Below are 26,404 nucleotides of genomic sequence, written 5' to 3'. Positions count from 1 at the left end.
CAAGTTTTGTAGTAAGGACTGCATGCATCTTCGAATTTTAGGAGTTTCACTGGCAAGACTTTACAGTCTGCAACTGCATGTTCTGTACCAAGGCAAAATACTCAATGGGTGTGGAAGTCTTGTTGTGGAATCTGCCTACCACAACAGCATCTACCTTTCTTAGGCTCTGACATGCCCTAATGCATAAATAGATATCTATGTACTTGAGTGTAAAGTTACACAAAGGTTGCCAGCTACCACTAAAATAGCAATAGGAAAAAAACCAAGTGGGGTATTTATCTCTTCTGGGCTCTGTAGCAGGCTGAACCACAGATGTTAAGTTGTCAATCTCGCCTTCATTCTTGCTGGATGGGTTCGGAGCCGAACCTCGGCTCCGACTTGGCCGAATACTAAAGCTCGAGCTATTTTTACCGGCTCGAGGCCATCCTATGTCCCATAATGCTAGGCGAAATATACCCAGATCTCGTTTGCCGCTTAGCTAAGAGGTTGCATTTTCACCGGTTCCAGGTTGTATATTTTTATTAATAAATTTTGAGGTAGTTTTTAGTCTATCTTTTACAGTATGTCTTAAGGATACTAAGGTATCTGGTTTCAAGAAGTGTGACTCGTGCTGTCAGAAGATGTCTGACAGACTGTCACACTTGTGTGTATTGTTTGGGCCCTCTGCACCTGCAGGACTCTTGTTCCATCTGCCACGCTTTTAGCCCTAGAGTCCTGCAGGAGCGCAGAAACAAACTCATACTTAGAGGCTTGTTAAAGCCTGAAGATTCCCCTGTTAAGACCATGGCTGGGAAAGCTTCAAAGCCCGCCAAATCGTTGGCTCCATGTTCGGAGCCGGCGCCGAGCGGTGCTATTGCTGCCTTGTCAGTTCTGGCTGGAACCGAGGCATTTAAACCTCATTCTGCTCCGACTTTAGTGTCGGAGCCGTCCCCGAGCAGAAAGCGCTCTACGTCTCCGTCTCTCGAGTCAGTTAGATCGGCTCTGAAGTCTCCACTCTTGTCAGAGCGGAGCCATAGATCTCATTCCTCTAGGTTTTCCAGGCTTTTGGACCATGACCTCGAGAGGGTAGTCAGCCAACTTTCAAAGTCGCAGGCACTGGCCCAGTTGCTACATAGCCTATCTCAACAGACAGGGGCTACCCCTACACCCGCTCAAGTTCCTCCTCCGGCTACCCTGCTGAGTTCGGAGCCGGAGGTCATCGAGGTTAGTACTGTGGGGGCATCGGAACCAATCCCCCTGTTGGTTCCTTCGTCGGCTCCGATCCCGTCCTTGGCTCCGTCCTCGGACGGATCCGGGCGCCAAGACTCCCTCGTTGGCTCCGAGGGGGCTAGTGGCATCAGACCCTTGTCCGACCCCGCTCTCCCTCTCTGAGCCTGAGCGCAGGTGAGTCTGGCCCCGGCTTCGGAGCCGTCCCTCTCAGTGCCGGGGGGAGTTTTCATCTCCTCGGAGTTGAGTCCTTCTTCCCTACCTGACAGGGGCGTCTTTGAGGTGATGAGGAGCGTGCTGGCTCCTATACCAGCACCACTGTAGGCCTCCTCTGCCCCTCCCTCCACGGTGCCTGCTTCGGCCCCTGCCTACCCTCCTGACCCCAAGCGAGGAGAACCGATGCTCCAGGCTGCCCCATTGGGCATTTCTTCCTCTTCCGAGGCCTCCCCTGACCCTGCGGGGGAGCCCCCTCGGAAGAGGACATGTAAGAGGAAACATGTTGACTCTCCTGAGTCAGTGACATCTTACACCGACCTGGATGATTTGGAAGGGTCCCCAAGGTCCCCCTCTGAGGAGGTATTCATCTCTGACATCTTAGAGATCCTCAGAGGGGGAACTGGTCTGCCCTCAGCCCATCCGAGAACGAGTTGGTGTACCTGAATGCCCCCAGTTCTCGCCCTTCCACCTCATGTCCCCGCCTTTCGACCCACTTATGGAAGTAGTGGCTGAGAAGGCGTGGACGGCTCCGGATACTATGGAACCATCTCCCCGGAGGCCCACAGTTTATTACTGCTCCCTCAGATAAGCAGTTTCTTTCCAATGGCGTCCCTGTGGATGCCATGGTGGTGGTGGCAGCCACTAAGAAGGAGTTGGCTGACCCTTCAGTACCTGTCCATCCTCCTAATAAGGAATCTAGGACGATGGATAGGTACGGCAAGCGGATGTTTTCCTCTGCGACCTTTGCTATGCGGCCGCTGAATTATTTATGCCATTTCACCCGACTTCAGAGGGACCTTCTCAAGGAACTGGGTGAAACATTGCAGGACCCAACAGCTGTGGGGTCTCGGGAAAAGATAAACTCCCAGCTAGGGACCCAGAACTCTATAGTCAGCTCTTCCATGCGGCTCATCTCTTATGCAGCCAATGGAGCGAGTAGAGCCGCAGGTACAGGTGTTGCTCTAAGACACGCCTGGATGCGGCTCTGCAATTTTGTTGACCCCTTCAAGGTGTCGTTCACTAACACACCCCCTTTGATGGTTCTGCTCATTTTGAACCTCAAGTGAAAGATACCTTAACCAGGTGTGAACAAGAAGGCAAGACTGACTCTACCGTGGGAGGAGTCCGTTTTTCCACCCCTTCTAGACAGTATCCTAAGGGTCAAAAGGCCGGGAAAATGTGCTTCCGCAAATCTCATGGAGTTCTGCTGGACGCATGTGGTGAGCTTCGCTCTAGAGGTAGAGGAGGGAACAATAACACACTCCACCCTAGGGCCAGGGGGGGTCCGCAGAATCAGGGTAGCAGAGAATCTTTGTCTGACAAACCCTTTCAGCACCCCTGAGGAGCTGCCCGACTGTCCACCTTCGGAGGCAGTCGGGGGTAGACTTTTGCTGTACCCAGAAGCCTGGTTCTCCCTTACGCTGGACAGATGGGTACGGTCGATCATATCCGAGGGCTACAAAATCCCATTTATCCACACCCCACATCAACCAAAAGGGCCACTTCCAAATGTTCCACCTGGTCTGAGGCCAAGCAGCACTAGAAATTTCAAAGCTGCTTTGAAAAAGAGCCATCCAACCAGTCCCGGCAGACCAACAAGGATCCGGAATCTACTCCAAATTCTTTTTGGTACCAAAAAAGACAGGGGACTGGAGACCTATTTTGGATCTCAGCAGACTGAACAAATCGGTTCAAAGAACAAAATTCCGGATGGTCGCGCTACAGTCCATTCTTCCCTTTCTGGGTCAGGACAATTGGATACGCTCTATAGACTTCAGGATGCGTACTACCATATCAAAATGAACAGGCGCTACAGGAGGTTTCTCCTCTACCGGCTGGGAGCCAGTCACTACCAATTCAAAGCCCTGTCCTTTGGCCTCACCACAGCCCCCAGGGTGTTTACCAAATGCATGGCAGTGGTTGTGGCTCACTTGAGATGTCGAGGATTCCAGGTGTTTCCATATTTGGACGACTGGCTCCTTACTGCCACCACCAGGCATCAGCTTCTTCAAGCCAGGGATTACGCTGTACAAACCTGCAAATCGCTAGGCATCTCTATAAATTCAAAAAATCTGCCTTGTCAGCATATTACCTTCATAGGCGCCGTGTTAAACACTGTAGAGTTGTCAGCAAAACTTCCTACGCAAAGAGTATACAACATTCGCAGTCATTTTCAAGTCCTGCTACAAGAGGACAGGGTCCAAGCCAAGTTTGTACTGAAAACACTTGGTCTGATGGCTGCAACAATCACCTTGCTCTCCCTAGCTCGTTTTCATATGCGGATACTTTTTTCCCAATGGTCCTTTCAGCAGCTTCCCATGTCACACAAGATTCTTATCACTCAGTCTTGCAAACGACACCTATCTTGGTGGATGGACTCACACCAGGTGCTTCAAGGCAGACCGGTTGTTCTCCCCCCTCCAGTTGCCACCGTGACAACGGACGCCTCCCTGATCGGGTGGGGGGGGTATTTTCAGGGCAGGACAGTCCAGGGCACATGGCAACCCTTCGAGTGCCACTTGCACATCAATGTCCTGGAGATGAGATTGGTGCTGTTGGCGTTGCAGGCTCTCCAGAACTCTCTTCCCACTGGGACGATTGCAATACAGACAATATGTCTGTAGTATGGTACATCAACAAACAAGGCGGAACCAGGTCCTACCCTCTTTGTCGGGAAGCGCTCAGACTCTGGCAATGGGCGATCTCTTCTCAGCGGTTTCTGGTAGCAAAACACATTCCCGGGAAGTCCAACGTCATAGCAGACAGGCTGAGCAGAGACATTCTCATGCCCTACAAGTGGTCTCTCAACCAACTAGTAGTGGACCAAATCTTCAGAAAGTGGGGTCAGCCTTGCTGTGACCTTTTCTCAACACCTCAAAACAGCAAGTGTCAAGACTTCTTCACCCTCTTCCGGGCCTCTCTCCCAGGGATGCTGTAGTCCACGATTGGCCCAGGGTTCTCCTTTATGCTTCCCCCCCCTTTCCCTTAATCACTTTGTTAGTCCAGAAAGCAACTGCCTTGAGATCCAGGATGATCCTCATTGCCCCTTACTGGCCTAGACAAGTCTGGTTTCCGTTCCTACAACGTCATCTACTGGAGCAGCCCTGGCATCTGGACCCTGTGCCAGACCTTCTGACCCATCAATCGGGCAGGCTGCACCAATCCCTGTCATCTCTGAACCTTACAGCTTGGTTGCTCCACTTCCAACCCTAGCCAGACTTCCCTTAATCTCTCCGTCAGTACGTCAGATTATCCTTGCCTATCAAGTCTAACACCAGAAAGACGTACGATAGTAAATGGAAACGTTTCTCTATTTGAGCAGAAAAGAACCAAGTTGATCCCTTTAATGCCCCTGTCCAAACAGTTATAGATTTTCTAGCGGAACTCTTTCAAAAAGGTTCCTCTTCAGCCACTATCAAAGTCTAGTTGGCGGTTATTGCAAATTTCAGTGTTGGCTTGTCAAGAGTCTAGTATGTCCCACAAGCTCTGCAAAGCCTTTCTGAAGGGTACCCCTATTACTTAGGCCCCCAGTCAAAGACCCTCCTCCACCGTGGGATCTAAATTTGGTACTGTCGTCTTTAATTCTACCTCCTTTTGAGCCTGCTGCCTCCTGCTCGTTAAAACTGCTCTCGTGGAAAACACTTTTCTTGGTAGCTATTACCTCAGCCAGAAGGGTTTCGGAACTACAAGCACTTTCTGTGCGCCCCCCTTATCTTGTTTTTCACAAAGATAGATTGGCTCTTAGGACAAATCCATCCTTCATACCTAAGGTACTCTCAGAAAAAAATCTGAATCAGACCATTGATCTCCCAGTTTTCTTTCCAAATTACACTGATAGAGCTGAGAGAAGATTACATTGTTTGGATGTCCATAGGCAACTACGTTTCTATCTGGATAGAACCAAGCCAACGAGAAAATCAGAGCAACTCTTCTTATCTTATGCTGAAGGGAAGCAGGGCCTTCCAGTTTCTAAAGTGACCTTGTCAAGATGGTTGACCTCTCATCTCTTTAACCTATCAATTGAGGCATAAGGAACTCCCTACCAAGCCTAGAGCTCGGTCAACTAGAGCATTAGCTTCCTCAGTTGCTTTTCAAGTGAGATTACCTATGGATTCTATTTGTGCAGCGGCCACATGGGCCTCTTCTCAAACCTTCATCTCTCATTACAAACTGGATATTGCCTCCAGAAATAGGGCTGATTTTGGTTCCACTGTACTCGCGTCTGTTCCATTGAGCCACCCAGGACTAAGGTGCTAGGGACACTGTCCCATCCAGCAAGAATGAAGGCGAGATTGACAACTTAACATTAAGTTATGTACTTACCATAACGTTCTTCGTTAGTTGTCTTCTTCTTGCCTTCTTTCTTGCGTCCCACCCTCCATCCCCCTAGTCTGGAAAAGACCTAGAGTATTGGGTGAGATTTTCCTTGTCACCAGGATTATCCCTTCAGCTAGAGCTCTTCCCCTTTGTTAGCCCTGGTGACAAACAGGCTGTAGGGTTTATAGTTCTACATGGCTCTTAGTTTTATCTTTTTCTACTGGTGGGACATGTCTGTCCATAGTGTTCGCTATCAAACGAGATCTGGGTATATTTTGCCTAGCATTATGGGACATAGGATGTCCTTGAGCCAGTAAAAATAGCTCTCGAGCTTTAGTATTCGGCCGAGCCGGAGCCGAGGTTTGGCTCCGAACCCATCCAGCAAGAAAGAAGGTGAGAAGACTAACATGGAACGTTATGGTAAGTACATAACTTCTTATTATGGATTCACTCACTGCTTGTTATGCAAACTGACGACTAAGATTTGAAATGTCGTGGGGGATGTCTGTTTTATGCTGGAGTGTCCTGACAGCCCTGTTGTATGGATGTCCTCCACACCTTAGGGGGGAGTGTGGTGAGATACTGAGCTCTAGAAGGCAGATTAGATGTTCGGTGGTCTGTGGCTCAAATCCCAGTAGTAAAGACTACTGCAGCAATTTAACCTTTGTTTTCCTTTCAAAATAGGTGTCATTGCACACTAACCAGCTTTTATGCCTAAAGTAGACATAGAAACAAATTTAAGGCAATCACTTAGTTTGCCAACCCCCAATACTGATACAAGGGTTTGAACAAAGCCAAGTACATTAGAAATGGTTAACTATTTTTCTTACTCAGTTGGAATTGGAATCTCTCTGTGTGGCTTTCTGATTGTCGTGTTTTATTATGAAAAATAAAATCAAGTTTTGCCTAGCAAACCTAGAGTACATTGTACTATAGTGGCTACTGCTCACCTTTTTTTCAGAAATGTTTCACTAAATGATTTTTATGCTGCTGTGACATGGGCTTCTTTGCATACTTTTGTTCAACTGTGCAAGCCGGATGCTACTTCCAAGATCAGGTTCTGCCTTTTGGTCTAGTATGCTAAGAGGTATTTGTCATGATGCCATACAAAAGGAAGAGTTGGAGATACTGTCTTGTCTGTTGAAGTGGATGGCTTGCATCCAGTAACATACACAAGTTAAGTACTGATGGTAACTACAGATCTTCTTGGTCCATCCCTGTTCCTCCACCTCACTGTCTATCCCTGGTGGGCGAAGGTCTAGACAGTTGTACATCCGTAAAGGTGTTGGTGTTTTGGTTGAAGTGCAAACATTAACATGTTTGATATTGATTATTGTGCTCACTTTTCTGGGGCACCTGTGGGATCTAGAGAAACAGAAGGACAGAGTATTACGGGAGCTAGGAAGGAGTTGGATCCTCCAAAAGATTTTAAAGGTAGCATTCTGACTAGAGCTTCCATTGCTTGATCATGTTCAGTAGTTACTGGATGAGGGCACCATAGAATGAAAGCCTGTGTACTTGATAGGAAAAATTTTCTATTACAGAAACTTTACCAAGGAAGGCGAATGGAGACTAATTCTGGTTCTTTCACTTCTAAATGCTTTGCTGAAAGTCTCTATTTTCAAAATGCGGTCTTCACCCCCTCTTGTCTTTCATTCTTCCTCATGCCTTTTTGGTATTTCTAGGCCTAAAGGATGCCTATCTTCACATTTCCTTCAGCCCTCTTGCTGAAATTCCTTATATTCCTCTCTGGCTCATCACATTTTCAGTTTACTGCTTCGCCCTTAGGTTTTTATAGTGTCTGGCTCCAGTGCTAGCTTACTGCCACACAGACACATGCAAAATGCACGCCTTTCAAGAAAAAGTTCAGTGTGGCCATCTTCTTCCAACACTTACTCAGGGTCTTATAGCAAAGGAGATCCACAGGGTTTTGGCAGCCTCCGTCCCAGTGCTTTGTCTGGCCAGACTACACATCAGGAAACTTCAGTGGTCCCAACTTTCCCACCCCCTGGATAACACTAATCCCTCTCCTATCTTGCTGTAAAAGGAGGTACTGGTGGGAGAAACGCATCATGCTCAACCTGGGTCTTCCTTTCACCCGAGGCCTAGCCACCCAGGGTCTTCATACAGGTGCCTCTGACAGGGCATGGGAGCAAGGACGGGTTCTTAGTGCAGAAGTGGCCTTCTCTTCTGAAGGAGCAACTAAGCTTGAAAGAAATGACCTCTTCTGCAAGCTCTGCAGACCTTCTCCCACCTGTGGAAACCAGTAACATGCAAGGTGTACATCAACATCACAGTTGTGGTATTCAGAGGGGGTCACAAGGTCTTAACCACTGTGTGCAGGCTAGCACCGAAGGCATGGCAACTAGCCACACAAATGAACGTGACCTTGACAACCACATACTTTCTCTTCCAGGAGACTGGGCTGGCATACATTTTAAATGGTCCCTAGAGGACCCTCACGAATGGACCCTGAACAGACAGGTCTTCAAAATGATTTGGTATGATTGGGCCACACCACAAATAGACCATTTTTGTTTCCCCAGAAAACCAACAGATGTTCATGTTTCACTGTTGCAGTCATCACATTTGGGTTATCTGCTTACAGTAGCCCTCAGTCGGCCTGATTATCAAAGTCTTGGGTGCTGCATTTGTTGCTGTCTCATCTTCCATGACGTCAGGTAGGGGTATAAAGCATGCAGCCGATGCCATTACATCAGTCTTTCTTGCCATGCGGTGCCCAAAGCAGTTCACAAGTGCTAGTTGGCAGACTCCTGAAATTTTCGTTTTCAAGTTTCAGAACCGAAGTCTTCACCTAAAGCCAAGTACCCCGTTGGGGAAACTATTTCTTGCTCTAAACCATTGTCAGTGAAAGTCAATGATTGTTTTCTTGTGGAAAGCAAATGCCTCAAGATTTTAATTCGTACTGTATTCCTTGCCTAGGCCCCGACCACGATGTACCTCGCTGTTGGTTTTGTGCCTTATTTAAACAACGAGCTATTTGTAGTCTGTATATTTACGCTTCTAAATATTTTGGTACTCTGTTCAATTACCCAGATATGGCTTTGGTAAGCCACCCGACGTTCCGAATAAATGCATAGATGGAGACAGGCCGCCTAAGTCCAAAGCTGCTGATGACACTTCTCCCAAGCCAGTCGCCATTTCGCCAGTACTCAGTGAGCTGCTTTTGCAGGCCCTGATGCCCACTACATCAGATTCGCAGGCCTCTATTGATACCCATTTGGAGTCCGGTATGCCACGATGCTTCAACTGTGGAACCTGCGGATGTCTCTACCTTGGATGGGTCCGGAGCCGCTGTGCAGGCACCGGCTTCTGGGGGTGTATTCAGGCCTACTGACTTGCATAATAAACAGACGCCATCTTCAAGACCTAAAACTCTATCCATGCCTAGAAAACCGATGGCCCAGACTGCATGGTCAGGCCACTATGCCTAAAAAACAAATAAGAATGGCTGAAGACCTTATTACTTTAATCAGGGGAGCCAACCTTCCCCCTCTAAGAGACCTAGGTCTGAACTTGCTTATGATTCTTCTGATCAGGATTCTGAAATTTTGTTTCCTCTGATGACCAGGATTTACCCTTATCTACCTATGAGGATTCTGATGCAGAGGACTCCATTCCCTCTGCTTCTCAAGAGGATGTGAAACCTTGCATACTTAGGGAGCATTTTCGCTGGGAAAGCCAGGATTACTCTGATTCTAAAAAGAGGCTTAGGGATTTCTTAATCCTGCCCCAACGCAGGCCTTTAGTTATCCCTACTGTACTGGACATTGTTGATGATGACTTTTTGGAATCTAGCTTGGCCCCTGACTCCTTACCTCCTACTCCCAGAAAACCAGATCGATATTACAGGGATCCTGACTCAAGTTCCTCTTTAAAAGTTCTACTGCGGATACTGAGACCATTTCACTGGGACCCAAGGGCCATTAAGGCTACTACTGCCGAAAATCCTACCCCCTCTGATAAAGATTCCAGGGTGCTGGATAGATGGGGTAAGACTGTATAGACTTTTGCAACATTGGCCATTAGGGCCTTAAACTGCCAATTTGATATGTTAAAGTATCATCAGCATGTTAGATTGCTTAAATAGAAAATGTTGATTCCTGACTGTGCTGAAAATAAGGATTTACAGGATTTAATGCATTCTGCTGAACAAGTTGGAAAACGCTTTGCAATGTGGTTTTGATTCACTAGAGGCATCTTACAGGGCTGCGGTCACTGGGTCTGTACATAGAAGGTATGCTTGGCTTAAGGAGCAGTCTTTGCCAGATCATGTTAAAGTTAAATTGCTGGATTCTCCCTTAAACCAGGACCACCTGTTTGGCAACAAAGCAGAAGTAGTACTTAAAAAGATGGAGGAAAAAGCTAAATCTATGCAAACTGTTAGATTTTATTTATTTATTTATTTGCAGTTGTTTAACCAGGATAGTCCATTGGGCCAAAAGAACCCGTTTTCAATGGAGTCCTGGGGAGAAAAGCTCCACATAATGATTATACAGAGATTAAGTTCTACATACAGATTATACAAAGATAATGTTCCACACATTGTTTTTCTTTATAATCCTCATGTAAACTTTCTATAATTTCTGGTTAAACGTTAGAAGTAGTATATATGTGTTTTTTTAGTAAAAATTACTAGGTACAAATAAGGAGTTGTATGCTAGAAGCAAGCAGGAATTTGCTGGCTGGGAATTGAGTAAAAGGAAGGAGGAAAAGAGTTGGGAGTAGAGAGTAGGTTGAGGGGTGTGAACAGGAGCATTCCCATGAGGATGTTAGATGGGAGTGTAGTGATTTTTTAAAGTATGAGAGGCTAGCAATTGTACGAATTGAGGGGGGGAGGGAGTTCCATAGGCGTGCTAGTGAGAAGGACAGGAGGTTGTGTCCTGGAGGGTGTAGGGGTCTATAAACTTCTATGAGGTTTTGATTGTTAGATCTTAGAAGTCTTTGAGTTTGATGCATTTTAAAGGTAGTAGAGAGAGAGGGACAGAGGGATGGCTGGAATATGAGTTTATGTGCATAGGTGAGCTGAGTGTAGGAGAGGTAGTTGGGAAGCTCTAGCCAGTTGAGTTTGTGGAGAGGTGCACAGTGATGGGTAGATTATTTGTTACTGGTGGCGAATCTAGCTATTTTGTTGTAACAAGAGGACAGTTTGGTTTTCAGAGAAGATTGTAGGTTAGTTAGAAGAGGGGCACCATAGAGAAGGGAGGGAAGGAGAAATGTGGTAGAGAGAGTAATTTTGGTAGTTGAGTTGAAGAACCGATTGTGACGGTAGAGCATGCCTAGTTTTTGGTGGTGTTTTTTTTTATATTTAGTAGTAGATGGGAGTTGAATTTGAGCTTGTCATCGATTTGGACCCCTAACAGTTTGACTTCAGATACCAGCTCAAGAGATGTGTTATTTTGGCTGGTGATGGAGAATAAATTTCTATCAAGGTTATTAGTTTTGGAGGGGGTAAATATCATAAGTTTAGTTTTAGCAGCCTTGAGAGCAAGATGGTTATCTTTCATCCATTGTTCTTTGGTGGAGAAGGCATCTTGAGTGAGTTTTAAGGGTTGGGATGGATGAGGCAGCACAGATTGTGGAGTCATCTGCGTATTGAATAATGTTTGCAAGGGGGATAGAGCGGAAAAAGTCATTAATGAAAATGTTGAAGAGGAGGCGGCCCAAAATAGAACCTTGTGGGACACCTGTGGGGGTGTTGAGGAAGGATTTGGTGGCTTTTTTCCATTTGACAGCTTGTTGCCTATTGGAGAGAGAGCTAGAAAACCAACAGAGGGAAGAGGCAGAAAGGTTTAGGTTAGATAGTTTAGTAAGAAGTAGGTTATGAGAGATAGTGTTGAAGGCTTTAGAGAGATCGAGGAGGATGGTAGATACAGTGAGGCCGGAATCTCTAGCTTTATTCACAGTTTCATGGAAGGATAGGAGGGCAGTCATAGTACTATGATGGGGTCTGAATCCATGCTGTGTAGGAGTTAGTAGATTGTTGTCTAGGAGATGGGGAAGAAGTTGAAGATGGATACATTTCTCTAGGACTTTTGAAATGGGTGAAAGGATGGCGATGGGACGGAAGTTGGTAATAGTATTGGTTCCACCTTTATGCAGTGGAATGATGTAGGCTTTTTTCCATATTTGAGGAACAATACTTTCTTGGATTGAGCGGTTAATTAGGATACTGATAGGGAGGGCAATGGCTTCAGCAGCTATGCTGAGGAAGTATGAGGGAATGTTATCAGGGGCATTGGTGCATGGTTTTAGTTTCTGCAGGAGTCTTTTTATGGTGGATGTAGGAATAGGTTTGATGAAGAATGGTGGGGGTGGGGAATGAGTGGGAGAAGTTGGGGGAGGAGAAGCATGAGGAGAAGTGGGTGAAATTGAAGGGGGAGAAGCAAGAGGAGAAGTGGGAGATGTTTGAGGGGGAGAAGTCTGAGGGGAAGTGGAGGTAGGAGAATGACTGTTTAAAAAAGAGGAGGTAAGTTTAGAAATAGTCTATGAAGAAAGAATTGAATTGGGTAGCAAGATCAGTGTCATCTATATTTGGGCAGGGGATTGGGTTTTCTGTGTTCCCGGGTTTTAAGAGGGTAGTTATACCTCTCCAGAACTTTTGAGGGTTGGTTTTGAGGTTGCTCTGAAGTCGGGTGAAGTAGTTACGACGGTCTGCAGCGATAAGTTTTTTGACTGAATTACGAAGAGTTTTGTATTCGTTGAGGGAAGATGTAGATTTGTTCTTTCGATATTGTCCAGGCTCGCATGGTGGTTAGGGTGTTTATAGTTAACCAGGGGGTGGATTGCCTTTTTATTCTTTTGGTTTTTAATGGAGCATGAGTATCTAGAAGGTTTAGGAAGGTAGTATTAAAGTAAGTGATTGCATTTTCAAGGGGTAGTGTTTTTAAAGGGTACCAGTTAAGTGATTTTAGGGTGTCAGAGAAAGCTTCTGGGTTAAAGTTTCTATGACATCGGGTAATAATATAATTATGAGTGACTTGTAAGGGACAAGGAAGACGTCTAGTGAAGATAGGAAGGTGGTCGCTGAGGGAGTCTGGTATGGTACCACTATCTGGGTAGTAGTGAGGGTGGGAAACAAGAATCCAGTCTAGGATGTTGCCAGTGGTAAAGTCTTTGCATGGTCTAGTTGAGGAGTTGACGAGTTGAGAGTAGTTGTATAGGTTGATAAGGGGGTGAGAGGGGGATTGAATGGAGGACCAGTTAATATTGGTATCTCCCATGATTATAGTTTCATTATTGATGTTAACTGAAAGCCAGGAGAGGATTTATTCGAGTATTGGAATATTGTCTCCTGGGGGAATGTAAAGAGAGGCAATGTATATATATATTTGTGTTTGTTTAGCTGGAGATGAGTCAGTATTATTTCTGCATTGTGGAACTGGGGAATGGCTTTATTGTATGGTGTTATGCATAGGGAGGATGAGTAGAGTAGAGCTACTCCACCACCCTTTTTATGGGTTCTGTCTGATCTGATAGAGTAGTTAGGTGGAACTATCTCTGAATCTTTTATATGTGGTTTTAGCCAGGTTTCAGAAATGGCTAGGATGTCTGGTTTGTTGTGAGATAGCCAGGCATGTAGATTTGGAATTTTGTTAGCTACGCTTTGTGCATTAAGAGATGCAAATAGGATGGATTTAGATATTGAGGAGGGGTGGTTTGGGCCTGGGTTTGGGTGTATATCACCGGATAATAGTATGGAAGTTATGAGTTGTTAGGTAGTGGAGGTATTTGAATTGTTTTGGTTGAGAAATGTGGGTTGATAGATTAGTGAAGGATATAGGGTGGTAAATGTGTGTAGAGGTTTAGAGGTTTTATGAGAAGGGATTGGCTTGTAATGAAACCATAGGATGGGGTTAGTGGAATAAAGTTCAGGAGAGATGGAGCTGGTATAATAGTTGTGTGATGTGTGGAGAGGGTAGGTTGTGTGTAGGAGTAGAGTGTGGTTGAGATAAGGCTGGGTGAAATGGTAGATGAAGGTAAGGTTCAGAAGGAGTAGTAGTTGAATTGAAAGGGATGAGTCTTTTATGGACATGTTGGGGTTATAATAAGAAATGTAGGAGATGAGTAAGGAGGTGGGGGAATGGCGATGTGGGTATGATATGAATGGAGGAGGGGATAGGAAGAGAAAGGGGTGGAGTTAGGTAGGTGTGGAGGATGTAGGTGTGGCTAAATGGGTATAAATCTAGATGTAGTGGGGGTGGGTGGGAATTGGGGGTGGGTAGGGGAGTGAGCCCACAGGGCGAACGGAGCGGGGAAGAAAAGAGAAGAGAGATCAACAGAAAAAAATCAGCAACTGCTGTTGGTATAGAAAGATAAGCAGTTATAGTTGGTATGGAACCAGATAGGGACAAGCACTTTGTATGAGTGAAAGAGCTGTTTGCAGTGGGTTAGTTTGTGTTGTTCAGGGGGAGAAAAAAGCCAGATTGCTGTACAGAGAAGAAAAACAAGAAAAACAGGCTCTTAAGTGAGTTAATCCGTTTAATAGGAGGGAAGCCAGGTAACACAGATATGCATCAGTGGTTGGGTAGTAGGTGCTGCCACCTGGTGGTGGGAAGGGAGATAGCAGGTATCCAGGTGAGCTGGTCACATACAACTTTCACAGAGAAAGTATGTGGGACTGAGGTGTCTGGGGGGAGAGGAGTCCACGTGTGGTACACGGTAGGCTGCTGAATCACCTACAAGGGAGATCAGACAAAAGTAAATCAGTTACAAAGTAGGTAGTATAGACACAATAGATGGTTTGATGCTACCTACATTCAAGCAGTAATCATTTAGGGCAGTCTGCAGGAGTTCTATAGTTCAGTCAAGCAGGCAAGTTCAGGGAATTCACAGAGGCGATGCAGGTGATATTCTGTGTTTGGATTGAGGTGGGGAAGGGAGCTTCAGTGGTGAGCTTCCGAAGAGAGGAGATTCAAGCAGTAATCATTTAGGGCAGTCTGCAGGAGTTCTATAGTTTCCTACAAGTACAGCCTCCAAGATTTAGTAGGCATTGGCCCTCTAAGAATTAGTCCTTTCCTGCCTCTTCCAAGCCTTCAGTCCAAACCCAGAACCAGCAGAACACCCAGGCTTCAGTCCCAAGGTACGCACAGGACTAAGCAGTGGGGGGCTCCCACTTCCCAAGTAGGTAGTAGTAAGACTCTCCCCTATGGTAAACTGCCTCAATGACTTAACTTTAAAACTTCCAAGCTCTTCTCAACTGACTGCTTCTTTAGGGGGAAGGATTGCTCTGCAGGCAAAAAACTGGGAAGTCATTACCCAGGACAAATGGGTTTTAAATGTAGTTTCCCAAGAGTACAGATTCCACTTCCACACTTTACCAACCCCAAACGGTTGGCCAGTTCTACCCCCAAATCAGTGGGCAGAGGATCAAAAGCAAGCTCTCAAGTATAAGGGCTATTCAAACTGTCCCAGAAGAGGAATGGGGACAATGTTTCTACTCTAGACTTATCCTGGTGCCCAGAAAAGACCACTCCTATTGGCGTCCTGTCCTGGATCTCTGTTTCCTAAACACTTTTTTGGTGATGCCAAAATTCAAGATGCTAACTCTTCAGTTGCTTCCTATGCTAGGCAAGGATGCCTGGTTAGCAACACTGGATTTAATGGAAGCCTACCTGCACATCCCAATCGGGGAATCTTGCAGAGTATACCTAAGCTTCAAAGCAGGCTTCATGTACCATCAGTTCTCTGCACTGCTTTTTGGCTTACTGCACCCAGGGTATTCACAAAGTGCCTAGCTCCAATCATTGCATTTTGCAGGCAAAGAAATATTCAAATATATCTATACCTGGACGATTGTCTAATTCAGGCAGAAAGCCAGAGCATACTTTTGAATTGTCTGGCATTTGTACAAAAGGTGCTAACTTCTCTGGGGTACACCATAAACGAAAAATCACATCTTGTACTCTGCCAACAAATTGTATTCCTGGGAGCAAGCTTGAACATAACTTCCCCGATGGCTTTCCTCACGCCAGAGAAACATTTATTTGACAGCTTACTTCAAAACTAATGGCCACAAAGACCCTGCTATCTGCAAGACAAGTACTGCAAGCCTTGGGGTTCATGGCCTCCTGCATTCTCCTAATTCCGTATGCAAGTCTGCATATGAGGAAACTACAATGGTATCTAAAAAGCCTATGGTGTTAGCATTCTCAGGATCTAGAAGCAATGATTCCTATCATACCTTGCTTACAGTTGGAGTTCCTTTGGGAAGAGGCCTGCCACCAAAACAAGGGACTGCCATTTACTCTAACCCCTACTGCCCGAACCCTAACAGACGCATCAGACTATGCATGGGGGGCTCACTTGGCAGGGAAGTGCATTCAAGGCAATGGAACCCAAATCAAATGCACCTACATATCTATCAAAAAGAAATGTTAGCTGTACAGAATGCTCTGACAGCCCTCAAGGACCACATTCTTCCAGGACAATTAATGGTAAAAACAGGCAATACCACTGTTATGTGGTACGTAAACAAGCAGGGGGAACCCACTCATACCCTCTCTGCAGACTAGCTATGTCTCTGTGGAACACAGCCTTGAGCTACCAAGTGTACCTACAGGCTCAATTCTACCAAGAAAGCTAAATACAGTGGCAGACAAACTAAGCAGAAATCTCATGGACCCACACGAGTGAAAACTGGAACCAAAGACATTCAACATGTTGATAAATGGGGGAGTCCAGAGATGGACCTGTTTGCCTCCCCCCAGAACTACCAATTGGACAAATTCTGCACAAGGACTCCCCACAAACAAGCTTGGAAAGTGTATGCCCTGTCCCTCACCTGGAGAAATGTATCAGTTTATGCCTTTCCTCCTCTGCCTCTCCTCTCCAAGGTGCTACTAAAGATCAAACAGGAAAAACCAAGGACGATACTGATTGCACCAGACTGGCTACGTCAACACTGGTACCCCCTTTTGTGCAGGGTCTCTGCTGGCACCATAGCACCTGCCTCAGGCTCCTACCCTGCTGTCCCAGCAGGAGGGCCAGATTTTGCACCCTCTGCTTCAAACCCTGAACCTGGCAGCCTGGCAAATTACCTGATCTCTGTTACCATCCCTCAGTAAGTGTTGGATGTCATTCTGGAGGCAAGGAGGCCTAGTACTAGAAAATCTTATGCTGAAAACTGGAAAAGATTCTGTTCCTGGAACCAAACTCTGGATGGACACAGCAGTGCCCAATTTACCTCAGATTCTTCAATACCTAACAGATGCTTCACAGGGGCCTTTCCTTTTCTTCCATCAAACCTCATGCCTCTGCCATTTCAGCTCATTGCAACACAGAACCATGCCTCTTCTCTCATCCACTGCTCAAGCAGTTCCTCAGAGGGGCCAAAAACTAAGACCAACCTGGAGAGCCCCAACTCCAGCCTGGGACCTTAACTTTGTATTGGAAAAACTCACTCTACCTCCTTTTGAGCCAGCTGCAAGTGCAGAGTTGAAATTCCTTTTTTAGAAAACAGCCTTCCTTTTAGCCATCACTTCAGCACGAAGGGTGTATTAATTACAGGCCCTTATGGCAGTGGAGCCTTTCATCATCTTTCATGCGGATAGGGTGTCCCTCAGGACCAATCCCTCTTTCATGCCCAAGGTAGTATCCAGTGTGGCTCTTAATTAGTTCATTCATTTGCCAACCTTGTTTTCTAATCCACAGAACAAAGGGGAACATATATTGCACTCCTTAGATGTGTGCAGACAACTTGGACAGGACTAAACCTGTCAGGAAATCTGAACAGCTGCTGGTGGCATTTGCTGCTGGGACAGAGGGGAAGGCCATTTCAAAGTAAACCATTTCTACATGGATAGGCCATTGCATTCCCTTCTGCTGTAAGCACCATGGAAAACCTATCCCACAGGGGATAAGACCACATTCAACCAGGGCTGCATCTACCGCTACAGCCTTTCTCAGAGATGTCCCTACCAGGGACATCATAGAAGCTGCTACCTGGAGTTCTGTACATACTTTCACCAAGCATTACCATTTACCAATTTTCTGTAAATCCCAGAGTTGGCTTTGCCACTGCAGTCTTGCAGGGCGTTATAGCTGGTCCTAATGCATCTAATTTCCTCCTCCCATCCTTAGCTTTGGAAATGTACCCAAATGTGATGACTGCAGCAGTGAAACATGAACATATTACAGTTGTATACACTTAACATAAATGTAGATGTTAGTGTATTTACTGTTGCAGTCCTGGTTACCCTCCCTCCAGCCCCTGGACATCTTTTGGCTATACCTCTATTCCTTTTTACTATGCTTAAAGCTTTTTGGTGTATTTGCTTTTTTGTTGGAGGTGTAACCTGGTATATATATATATATTTAATTGCTTCCCATTAGGGGAGCACCTGACATCTGGGGCAAGAAAACCTGATGTAATGTTGTCTGATGCATGCTTTTATACCCCTGACTACCTGATGTCATGGAAGATGAGACCGCAACAGACCTAGGACCCAAGACTTTGATAATCAGGCCGACTGAGGGCTACGGCAAGCAGCTAACCAAATGGGATGACTGCAACAGAGAAAACACTCCTCTACATTTATGGCAAGTGTACACTACTGTACCTTTCCTCAGCTCTGCACCAGGATCATTTCTCCCTTTTCTTTGTTGGCCTGGAAGGCAGATGGTTACTCTTTCCAGTGGTCAGGGAGACTCCTGTGCGCCTTTCTCCTCTGCTTCCATGATGTCATTGCTTTTCTCTTCTACTCCTTGTCCAAGGGAACCTACTGGAAGGGATACCCTTGCAACCAGACCTGATCACTCAGCCGTGTCTGCCTCACCATTCCAAGCTGGCCTCTCTCACTGTGTGGATGATAGGGTTCTGATCACTAAAATTCACCAGTTTACTGAGGAGGTGGTTCAGATTCTACATGATGCCAGGAAACCTATTAGAAAATTTACACAGCCAAGTGGAGAAGATTTTTTTCTATGCCACAAATACACCCAGAATCCACTTTTGCCAGAGGTTTCCACTGTCCTTCAGCATCTCTGTGAACCTTTGCTGCCTGGTTTGGTCTGTTTTTTTTCCATTAAAGCCAGTGTATCATCAATGCCTGCTTGCCTCTTGACCCTTATCTTATGGCCAAGATGGATGTCATACTTGAAAGGAGCTTTACATGCTAAATTGCCAAGAAAACCCAATTCTCCTCCCTGGAATCTGAACTTTGTGTTGGAAAAATTTAATTACCTACATGCGAGCCATCAGCATCCATTATAAAATTCTGCCCCTGAAAAACTGTCATCCTGTTGGCTTTTGCCTTTGCTTGGTTAATGTCAACTTCAGCTGTTCATGGCTATTAAAATTTTTCTCATTTTCCACTGGGTCAGTGTGACTTTTAGGGCCAATCCTTCCATGCCTAAGGTAGTAAATGAATGGCCTCTCAATCAAGGATATTCACCCACCTTCCCTTTTTTCCTAATACCCACAACAGGGGTTAAAGAATTCTGCACACACTAGACATTAACAGGCAGCTGAGATTCTACTGAACTGTTTGATGTTAAGTTGTCAATCTCGCCTTCATTCTTGCTGGATGGGTTCGGAGCCGATCCTCGGCTCCGACTCGGCACTTGCTTTAGCTCGAGAACTCCTTTTACCAGCTCGAGGCAACCCTATATCCCATGATGCAAGGCGGAACTACCTCAGATCTCGTTTGCCGCTTAGCGAAAGAGGTCTCCTTTGCCAGCTGAGGTAAGTTTTTTCTTAGTAAAATAAGAAAAGTGTAGTTAGGAGTTTATTTTCCCTTTTGAGTGTCAGTTTAGTCTGTAAACTAGTTACAGCCACACCCTTTCCCTTTATAGACTTTTATAACTTTTATAAGTTTTAAGTTATAGTACTTAAGTCAGGCCTAGTTCCCCCTTGGTTATCCCTTCCTGTGTGTTTGTGTAGGGATTAATTTGTGTGTTTGTGGGGACTGTTTGTGTCTATCCTCCTTAGGATGTCTAGAGAAGGCAAGGTCTCAGGCTTCAAGAAGTGTGACCAGTGCTGTCAGAAAATGTCCCTGACAGACGGTCACACTTCTTGTGTGTATTGCCTGGGGCCTTTGCACCTGCAGGACTCCTGTGCGTTATGTCATGCTTTTAGCCAGAGAGTCCTGCAGGAAAGGAGGAACAAACTTATCCTCCGAGGTTTGCTTAAACCTGAAGGTTCTCCTCCTAAATCAGGGTCAGGAAAACCTCATAAGCCACCGAAGGCTCAGGCTACAGTGTCCAAGCCTCCTCTGGTGGCTCCGCCGGAGCCGATATCGGCTCCGGCTGGAGTCGATGTTTCTTCTAGTAGTGGGTTCGTGCCGGCTGGCTCGATACCCTGACTACTGTGGGCTTGTCGGCTCCGGCTGGAGCCGACACTTTATCCAGCATCGGAGCCGAGATATCCTCGGCTCCATCTGGAGTTCAAGGGACTTCGGCTCCGATGGTTTCGACCCATAAGAGATCCCGGTCTCCTTCTATTATGAGTATCCACTGCCCGGGTCTCCTCTTTTATTGGAGCGGAGCCATCGGAGCCGGTCTTCGAGATCTTCCAGGCTGTCTGACCACGACTTGGAGAGGGTGGTAAGCAGGCTGTTGAAGTCTCAGGCACTGGCCCAAATGCTCCATAGCCTGTCTCAACAGACTGCGGCTATAACCCCTATCATTGAGCTTCCTCCTCAGACTCCACACCAGAGTTCGGAGCCGGAGCTTCTCGGGACAGCGACTGTTTCGATGCCGGAGCCGATACATCCATCGTCCTCGGCTCCGATCTCTTCCTTGAGACCTTCCTTGGAAGGATCCGGTCGTCGAGTTTCCACTGTCGGCTCCGAGGGGGCTAGTGGCATCGGACCCTTGTCCGACCCGCCTCCCTCTCGGGCTTGGCTTTGGTAAGCTCGGCACCGACATCGGCCTCGAGCCTTCTCTCTCTTGGAGCCGACCATTCCTGTCTCTTCGAGCGGTGTGTTCTGGTCTCCCGCGGAGGAGGAGCCTTTGAGGTGATGAGGAGTGTCCTGGCCTCAGAGCCAGGTCAACGGTCCGTCCCTCTAGCTCCTCCCTCATCAGTGCCTGTAGATGCCTCTTGCCAGCCTCTTGCTCTCAGGCCCAGGGATCCATCGCCCCAGGTTTCCCCACTGGGAATTTCCTCCTTCCGAGGTTTCTCCTGATCCTGCAGGGGAACCCCTCGAAGAGGACGTAAGAGGAAACACACAGACTCCCCGAGTCTACTACATCTGATACCGACTTAGATGAGTCAGAGGGTTCCCCGGTCCCCTCTGAGGATGTCTCTTTTCAGACATCCTTGAGCTCCTCAAACAGAGGGGAATTGGCCTCCATTGACCCCTCCGAGGATGAGTCGGTATACCTGGAGGCGTTTGGATCCCGACCTCCACCTCCTGGTGTCTCCGCCTTCACCCACTTATGCAGGTAGTGGCTCGGAAGGCGGGCTCCAGATTCTGTGGAACCTGTCCCCAGGAGACCATCCAAGTTCGCCACGGCCCTTCGGATAAACAGTTCCTTTCCAAAGGTGTCTCTGTGGATGCTATGGTGGTGGCGGCCACTAAGAAGGAACTGGCGGATCCTTCAGTACCTGTCCATCCTCCTAATAAGGATTCTAGGACCATGGACAGGTATGGAAAGCGGATGTTTTCTTCAGCGACCTTTGCTATGTTCGCTGAATTACCTTTGTCACTTCACCAGGCTTCAGAGATATTCTCAAGGAACTGGGAGAAGCAGTCCAGGATCCTTCTGCTGCTGGGGCTCAGGAAAAGATTGCCTCACAGCTTGCTATCCTGAATTCCATATCTAACTCCTCCATGCGGCTCATATCTTATGCGGCCGATGGAGCGAGCAGGGCCGCAGGCACAGGTGTTGCTCTTAGACGCCAAGCCTGGATGCGGCTGTGTAATTTTGCGGACCCCTTTAAGGCGTCCTTCACCAATACCCCCTTTGATGGTTCGGCTTTGTTCGGACCTCAGGTGAAGGATACTTTGACCAGGTGTGAGCAGGACGGTAAAACTCTTTCTGCCGTTGGAGTCCAGTTTTCCACTCCTTCTAGACCTTATCCCAAGGGTCAGAAAGGGGGGAAGATGTGGTTCCGTAAAGCCCAAGGAGCTACACCGGACACACGTGGTCAGTTTACCCCCAGAGGCAGAGGGGGTAACAATAATAGACACCACCCTAGAGGCAGGGGGGGTCCTCAGAACCAGGGCAACAGGGAGTCTCTTCCTGAGAAGCCCTTTCAGCATCCCTGAGGTGTTGCCCGACTGCCCACCCTTGGAGGCAGTCGGGGGAAGGATTTCACTGTACCCAGTAGCCTGGCAATCCCTATCCCAAGAGAAGTGGGTACATTCCATCATATCCGAGGGTTACAAGATCCCCTTCGAAAGGTTTCCCGTACCTCTACAATCCCTTCCAGACATCTCACCCAGTCAAAGGGATTTGGCAAGACGGGAGGTTTCAAAACTCCTAGAAAAAAGAGCCATCCAGACAGTGCCGGCAGACCAAGTAGGATCCGGCTTCTACTCAAGATTCTTTTTGGTCCCCAAAAGGACGGGAGATTGGAGACCGATACTACACCTGAGCAGACTAAACAAGTCTGTCAAGAAGGCAAGATTCCGGATGGTCACGCTTCAGTCCATTCTGCCCTTTCTGGGCAAGGACAACTGGATGTGCTCTATAGACCTTCAGGATGCGTACTATCACATAAAGATTCACAGACGCCCAGAAGGTTTCTCCGCTTTTCGGCTGGGGACCAGTCATTACCAATTCAGAGCACTGCCCTTTGGCCTCACTTCAGCCCCAGAGTGTTCACCAAATGCATGGCAGTGGTCACAGCTCACCTGAGACGTCGAGGATTCCAGGTGTTTCCTTATTTGGACGACTGGCTCCTCTCCGCCACCACCAAGCATCAGCTTCTTCAGTCCAGAGACTACACCCTACAGCTTTGCAAGAAACTGGGAATTTCGTAAATTTGAAAAATCTCTCTGCTGCCTTGCCAATCTATCACCTTTATAGGCAGAGTTAAATACAGTCAAAATGTTAGCCAGGCTAACAGATCAAAGAATTCTGGACATCCAAAAATTTGTTCGCTTCTGTTACAAAGCAACAAGATCAAAGCCAGGTTTGTCTTGAAAGTTCTAGGCCTGATGGCTGCGGCCATTGTTCTTCTACCACTGGCTCGCTTCACATGCGTCTCCTGCAGTGGATGTTATTCACGCAGTGGTCGTACCACAATCTTCCGATGAGACACGAAATCTTGGTAACACAGTCGCAGGGCTCATCTACAATGGTGGATATCTTCCCTCTTCTTCATCAGGGCCGACCTTTATTCCCCTCCTCCAGTTGCCACAGTCACCACGGATGCCTCTCTGATCGGGTGGGGGCATTATCAGGGCAGGATGGTCCACGGACGTGGCAACCCATAGAATACCATCTGCACATAAATGTCCTGGAGATGAGAGCAGTGCTTTTAACGTTGCAAGCCCTCGACAACTTTCTTCCCACGGGGACTATTGCAGTACAAACGGACAACATGTCCGTGGTCTGGTACATCAACAAACAGGGCAGAACCAGGTCCTATCCATTATGTCGAGAAGCTCTCAGACTTTGGCAATGGGCGATCTCTTCTCAGCGGTTTCTGATAGCAACGCACATCCCCAGCAGGTCCAACCTATTGGCGGACAGGCTAAGCAGATCTATTCTGATGCCTCACGAGTGGTCTCTCAATCTGTAGTGGATCAGATTTTTTCTGAAGTGGGGCACTCCTTGTTGCGATCTTTTCGCTACCCCTCAAAACAACAAGTGCCCAGATTTCTTCACACTATTTCCCCTTCCAGGCCAACCCTTGAGAGACTCTCTAACCCAGGATTGGCCTCGGGGACTTCTTTATGCCTTTCCTCCTTTTCCATTGATTCCACAAGTCATTCAGAAAGCCACCGTTTTGAGAGCCAAATTGATCCTCATTGCTCCATATTGGCCTCGACAAATTTGGTTTCTGTCTCTGCATCGTCATCTTCTGGTGCAGCCCTGGCATCTGGACCCAGTTCCGGATCTTTTGATCCACCAGTCGGGTCAGCAGCACCGGGCCATTCATTCTCTCAACCTCACTGCTTGGTTGCTCCACTTCCTTCCCTAGCCAGGCTACCAATGATTTCTGACTCGGTCAGAGACATTTTAGTGTCTTATTTGAAGTCGTCCACTAGAACTATTTATGCTAGCAAGTGGCGACGTTTTTCGATTTGGGCAAACGCCAGAAATATTGATCCTTTTACTGCTCCCGTACATTCTGTTTTGGATTTCCTGGCGGAGGTTTTTCATTCAGGATCCTCGTCATCTACAGTCAAAGTACAACTGACGGCTATTTCCAAGTATCATGTTGGCTTGCATGACAATAACATCATGTCTCATAGATTATGCAAGGCCTTTTTGAGAGGAGTTTTTCTCCTAAAACCGCTTGTGAAACACCCTCCTCCGCAATGGGATCTAAACTTAATGTTGGCATCCTTGATTCTTCCTCCTTTCGAGCCGTCTGCTACATGTTCTTTGAAGTTATTGACGTGGAAAACTATATTTTTACTGGCTGTTACTTCTGCAAGAAGAGTTTCTGAGATTCAAGCCCTCTGTATTCGTTCACCTTATCTGGTTTTTCATAAGGATAGGGTTTCGTTAAGAACTAACCCTTCCTTTCTCCCCAAGGTTGTATCTCAAACCAATATTAACCAATCTATAGATCTACCAGTCTTTTTTCCTAACTATTCTGACAGAGCTGATCAGAAGCTGCATTTTTTGGATGTCAATCGTCAGCTCAGGTACTACTTGCATAGGACTAAACAAATTAGAAAATCAGACCAATTGTTCGTCTCCTATGCAGAAAACAGGTTAGGTCTTCCAGTTTCTAAAGTGACCTTATCCAGGTGGTTGACTTCCACCATTTCCTATGTGTACTCTCTTAGAGGCAAACAACTATCTTCCAAGCCCAAAGCACATTCGACCAGGAGTCTATCCACTTCTGTAGCCTTTCAGGATAGACTACCCATTGATACTATTTGTGCAGCAGCTACTTGGGCCACGCCTCATACCTTTGTGTCTCATTACAAGTTGGAATTTGGCCTCCAGAGATAGGGCCAGTTTTGGTTCCACAGTTCTCAAGAGTCTGTTCCATTGAGCCACCCGGGATACAGGTGCTAGGGACGCGGTCCCATCCAGCAAGAATGAAGTAGATTGACAACTTAACATTTAGAAGTTATGTACCTACCATAACGCTCCATGTTAGTTGTCTTCTCGCCTTCTTTCTTAATCCCTCCCTCCTTCCCCCTGGCCTGGACAGATCTTGGAGAGTTCCTATTAGATTGCTTCCTCTGGAACATTGTTATGAGGACTTCTTTTAGGAACCATAGTTCCTAATTATGTTAGGATAGTCTTTAGCAGGGTAAGTTAGCTGCCAAACGAGATCTGAGGTAGTTCCGCCTTGCATCATGGGATATAGGGTTGCCTCGAGCTGGTAAAAGGAGTTCTCGAGCTAAAGCAAGTGCCGAGTCGGAGCCGAGGATCGGCTCCGAACCCATCCAGCAAGAAAGAAGGCGAGAGAAGACAACTAACATGGAACGTTATGGTAGGTACATAACTTCTAATTTTCTTCAAGGATTCCAAACTCTGCCATATGGTCTCTAAAAGTATTGCGTCCTGGTTAGCAAAGGCCATCTCTACTGCTGCACACAATACAAGTTGTTGGTGTCCTACAGAAAAACACACACCATTCTGGCAGTAGCCTCTTTTGGTGCCTTCCACAAAGGTGGTGTTGCCAGGTCCACTTTGGAAACTGGTCTTGTGCACAACTTCACTAAACACTACAATCTTGATGCTTTTTCCAGATCTATGGCTACCTTTGCTAGACCTGTCCTCTGGTCTCCTTGGCTCATCTTCCCATAAGCTAACGACCCTTTTCTTTACCACCTCCAGCTCTGGGAATTGCCCATATGTTGAATACTGCAACAGTGATTTCAGTCAGGACACAGTACAGTTGTGCAAGAAATAATGTAACGGTAGATGTCCTACTGATAACAGTTGAAGTATTCTTTCCCCTATTATCTTACTTTACTCCAAAATGACTATTTCCCTTAGCATAAGCTCTCACTTGTATCTTCCTATTGGGGAAGTTTACTTACCTGTTTGAGTTATGCCTCTCCTAACTGTCCAGTTTCATCTCAGTAATATTCAGGCCACTGGCTTGGCAATAGTTTGAGGAAATCATGTGTACATCCGCTTATACCACAAGACACAAGCGTAGGTCATGTGTTGGACATGCACCCTAAGAAGGTAAAGCTTTTGTATCTCATCTGGATGTCTGTAGTGAAAAATACTGCAACAGTGATAAGTAGATCTGACCCAATTATTTAATTTGTTTTTAGGTTCCTGATTAAGTGCTTAAAATCTAAAAGTACTGTAGATTTTCATAATTTGGAAATGTTTGAGTTTCATAACCACAGTATTTAATGTTCCTTAAAGATGGTTAGGTTCCTGTGAGACATAAAATTTGTATGGATTCATAAATTAACTTTGCAAAAGTTATGAGAAAAACAGTATTGAGTTTATTTGATGAATGGTAAGGTGTTTAACTGTTTTTTCTATTACAAAACAGGAAATTGATGAATATATTGTTCAGGCAAAGGAACGAGGCTATGAGACC

General features: G+C 46.5%; 1 protein-coding gene across 1 annotated transcript in view; it reads left to right on the top strand.

The window, feature by feature from the left end:
- The window catches only part of LOC122811251 (receptor expression-enhancing protein 1-like), a gene marked incomplete in the record, with an annotated part of 933,039 nt that overhangs the window by 827,887 nt on the left and 78,748 nt on the right, over positions 1 to 26,404 (top strand). Inside the window, 1 exon segment of the mRNA XM_044082970.1 lies at positions 26,357 to 26,404. This exon segment is cut by the window's right edge and continues 66 nt beyond it. Within this exon segment, the coding sequence (XP_043938905.1) occupies positions 26,357 to 26,404 (48 nt within the window).

The sequence above is a fragment of the Protopterus annectens genome, chromosome 9.part0 (assembly GCF_019279795.1).
Source record: "Protopterus annectens isolate FY-2018-M chromosome 9.part0, PAN1.0, whole genome shotgun sequence".
Lineage (NCBI taxonomy): Eukaryota > Metazoa > Chordata > Ceratodontiformes > Protopteridae > Protopterus > Protopterus annectens.
Note: the sequence above shows the minus strand (reverse complement) of the source record. Positions and strands in the feature narration are given on the sequence as shown.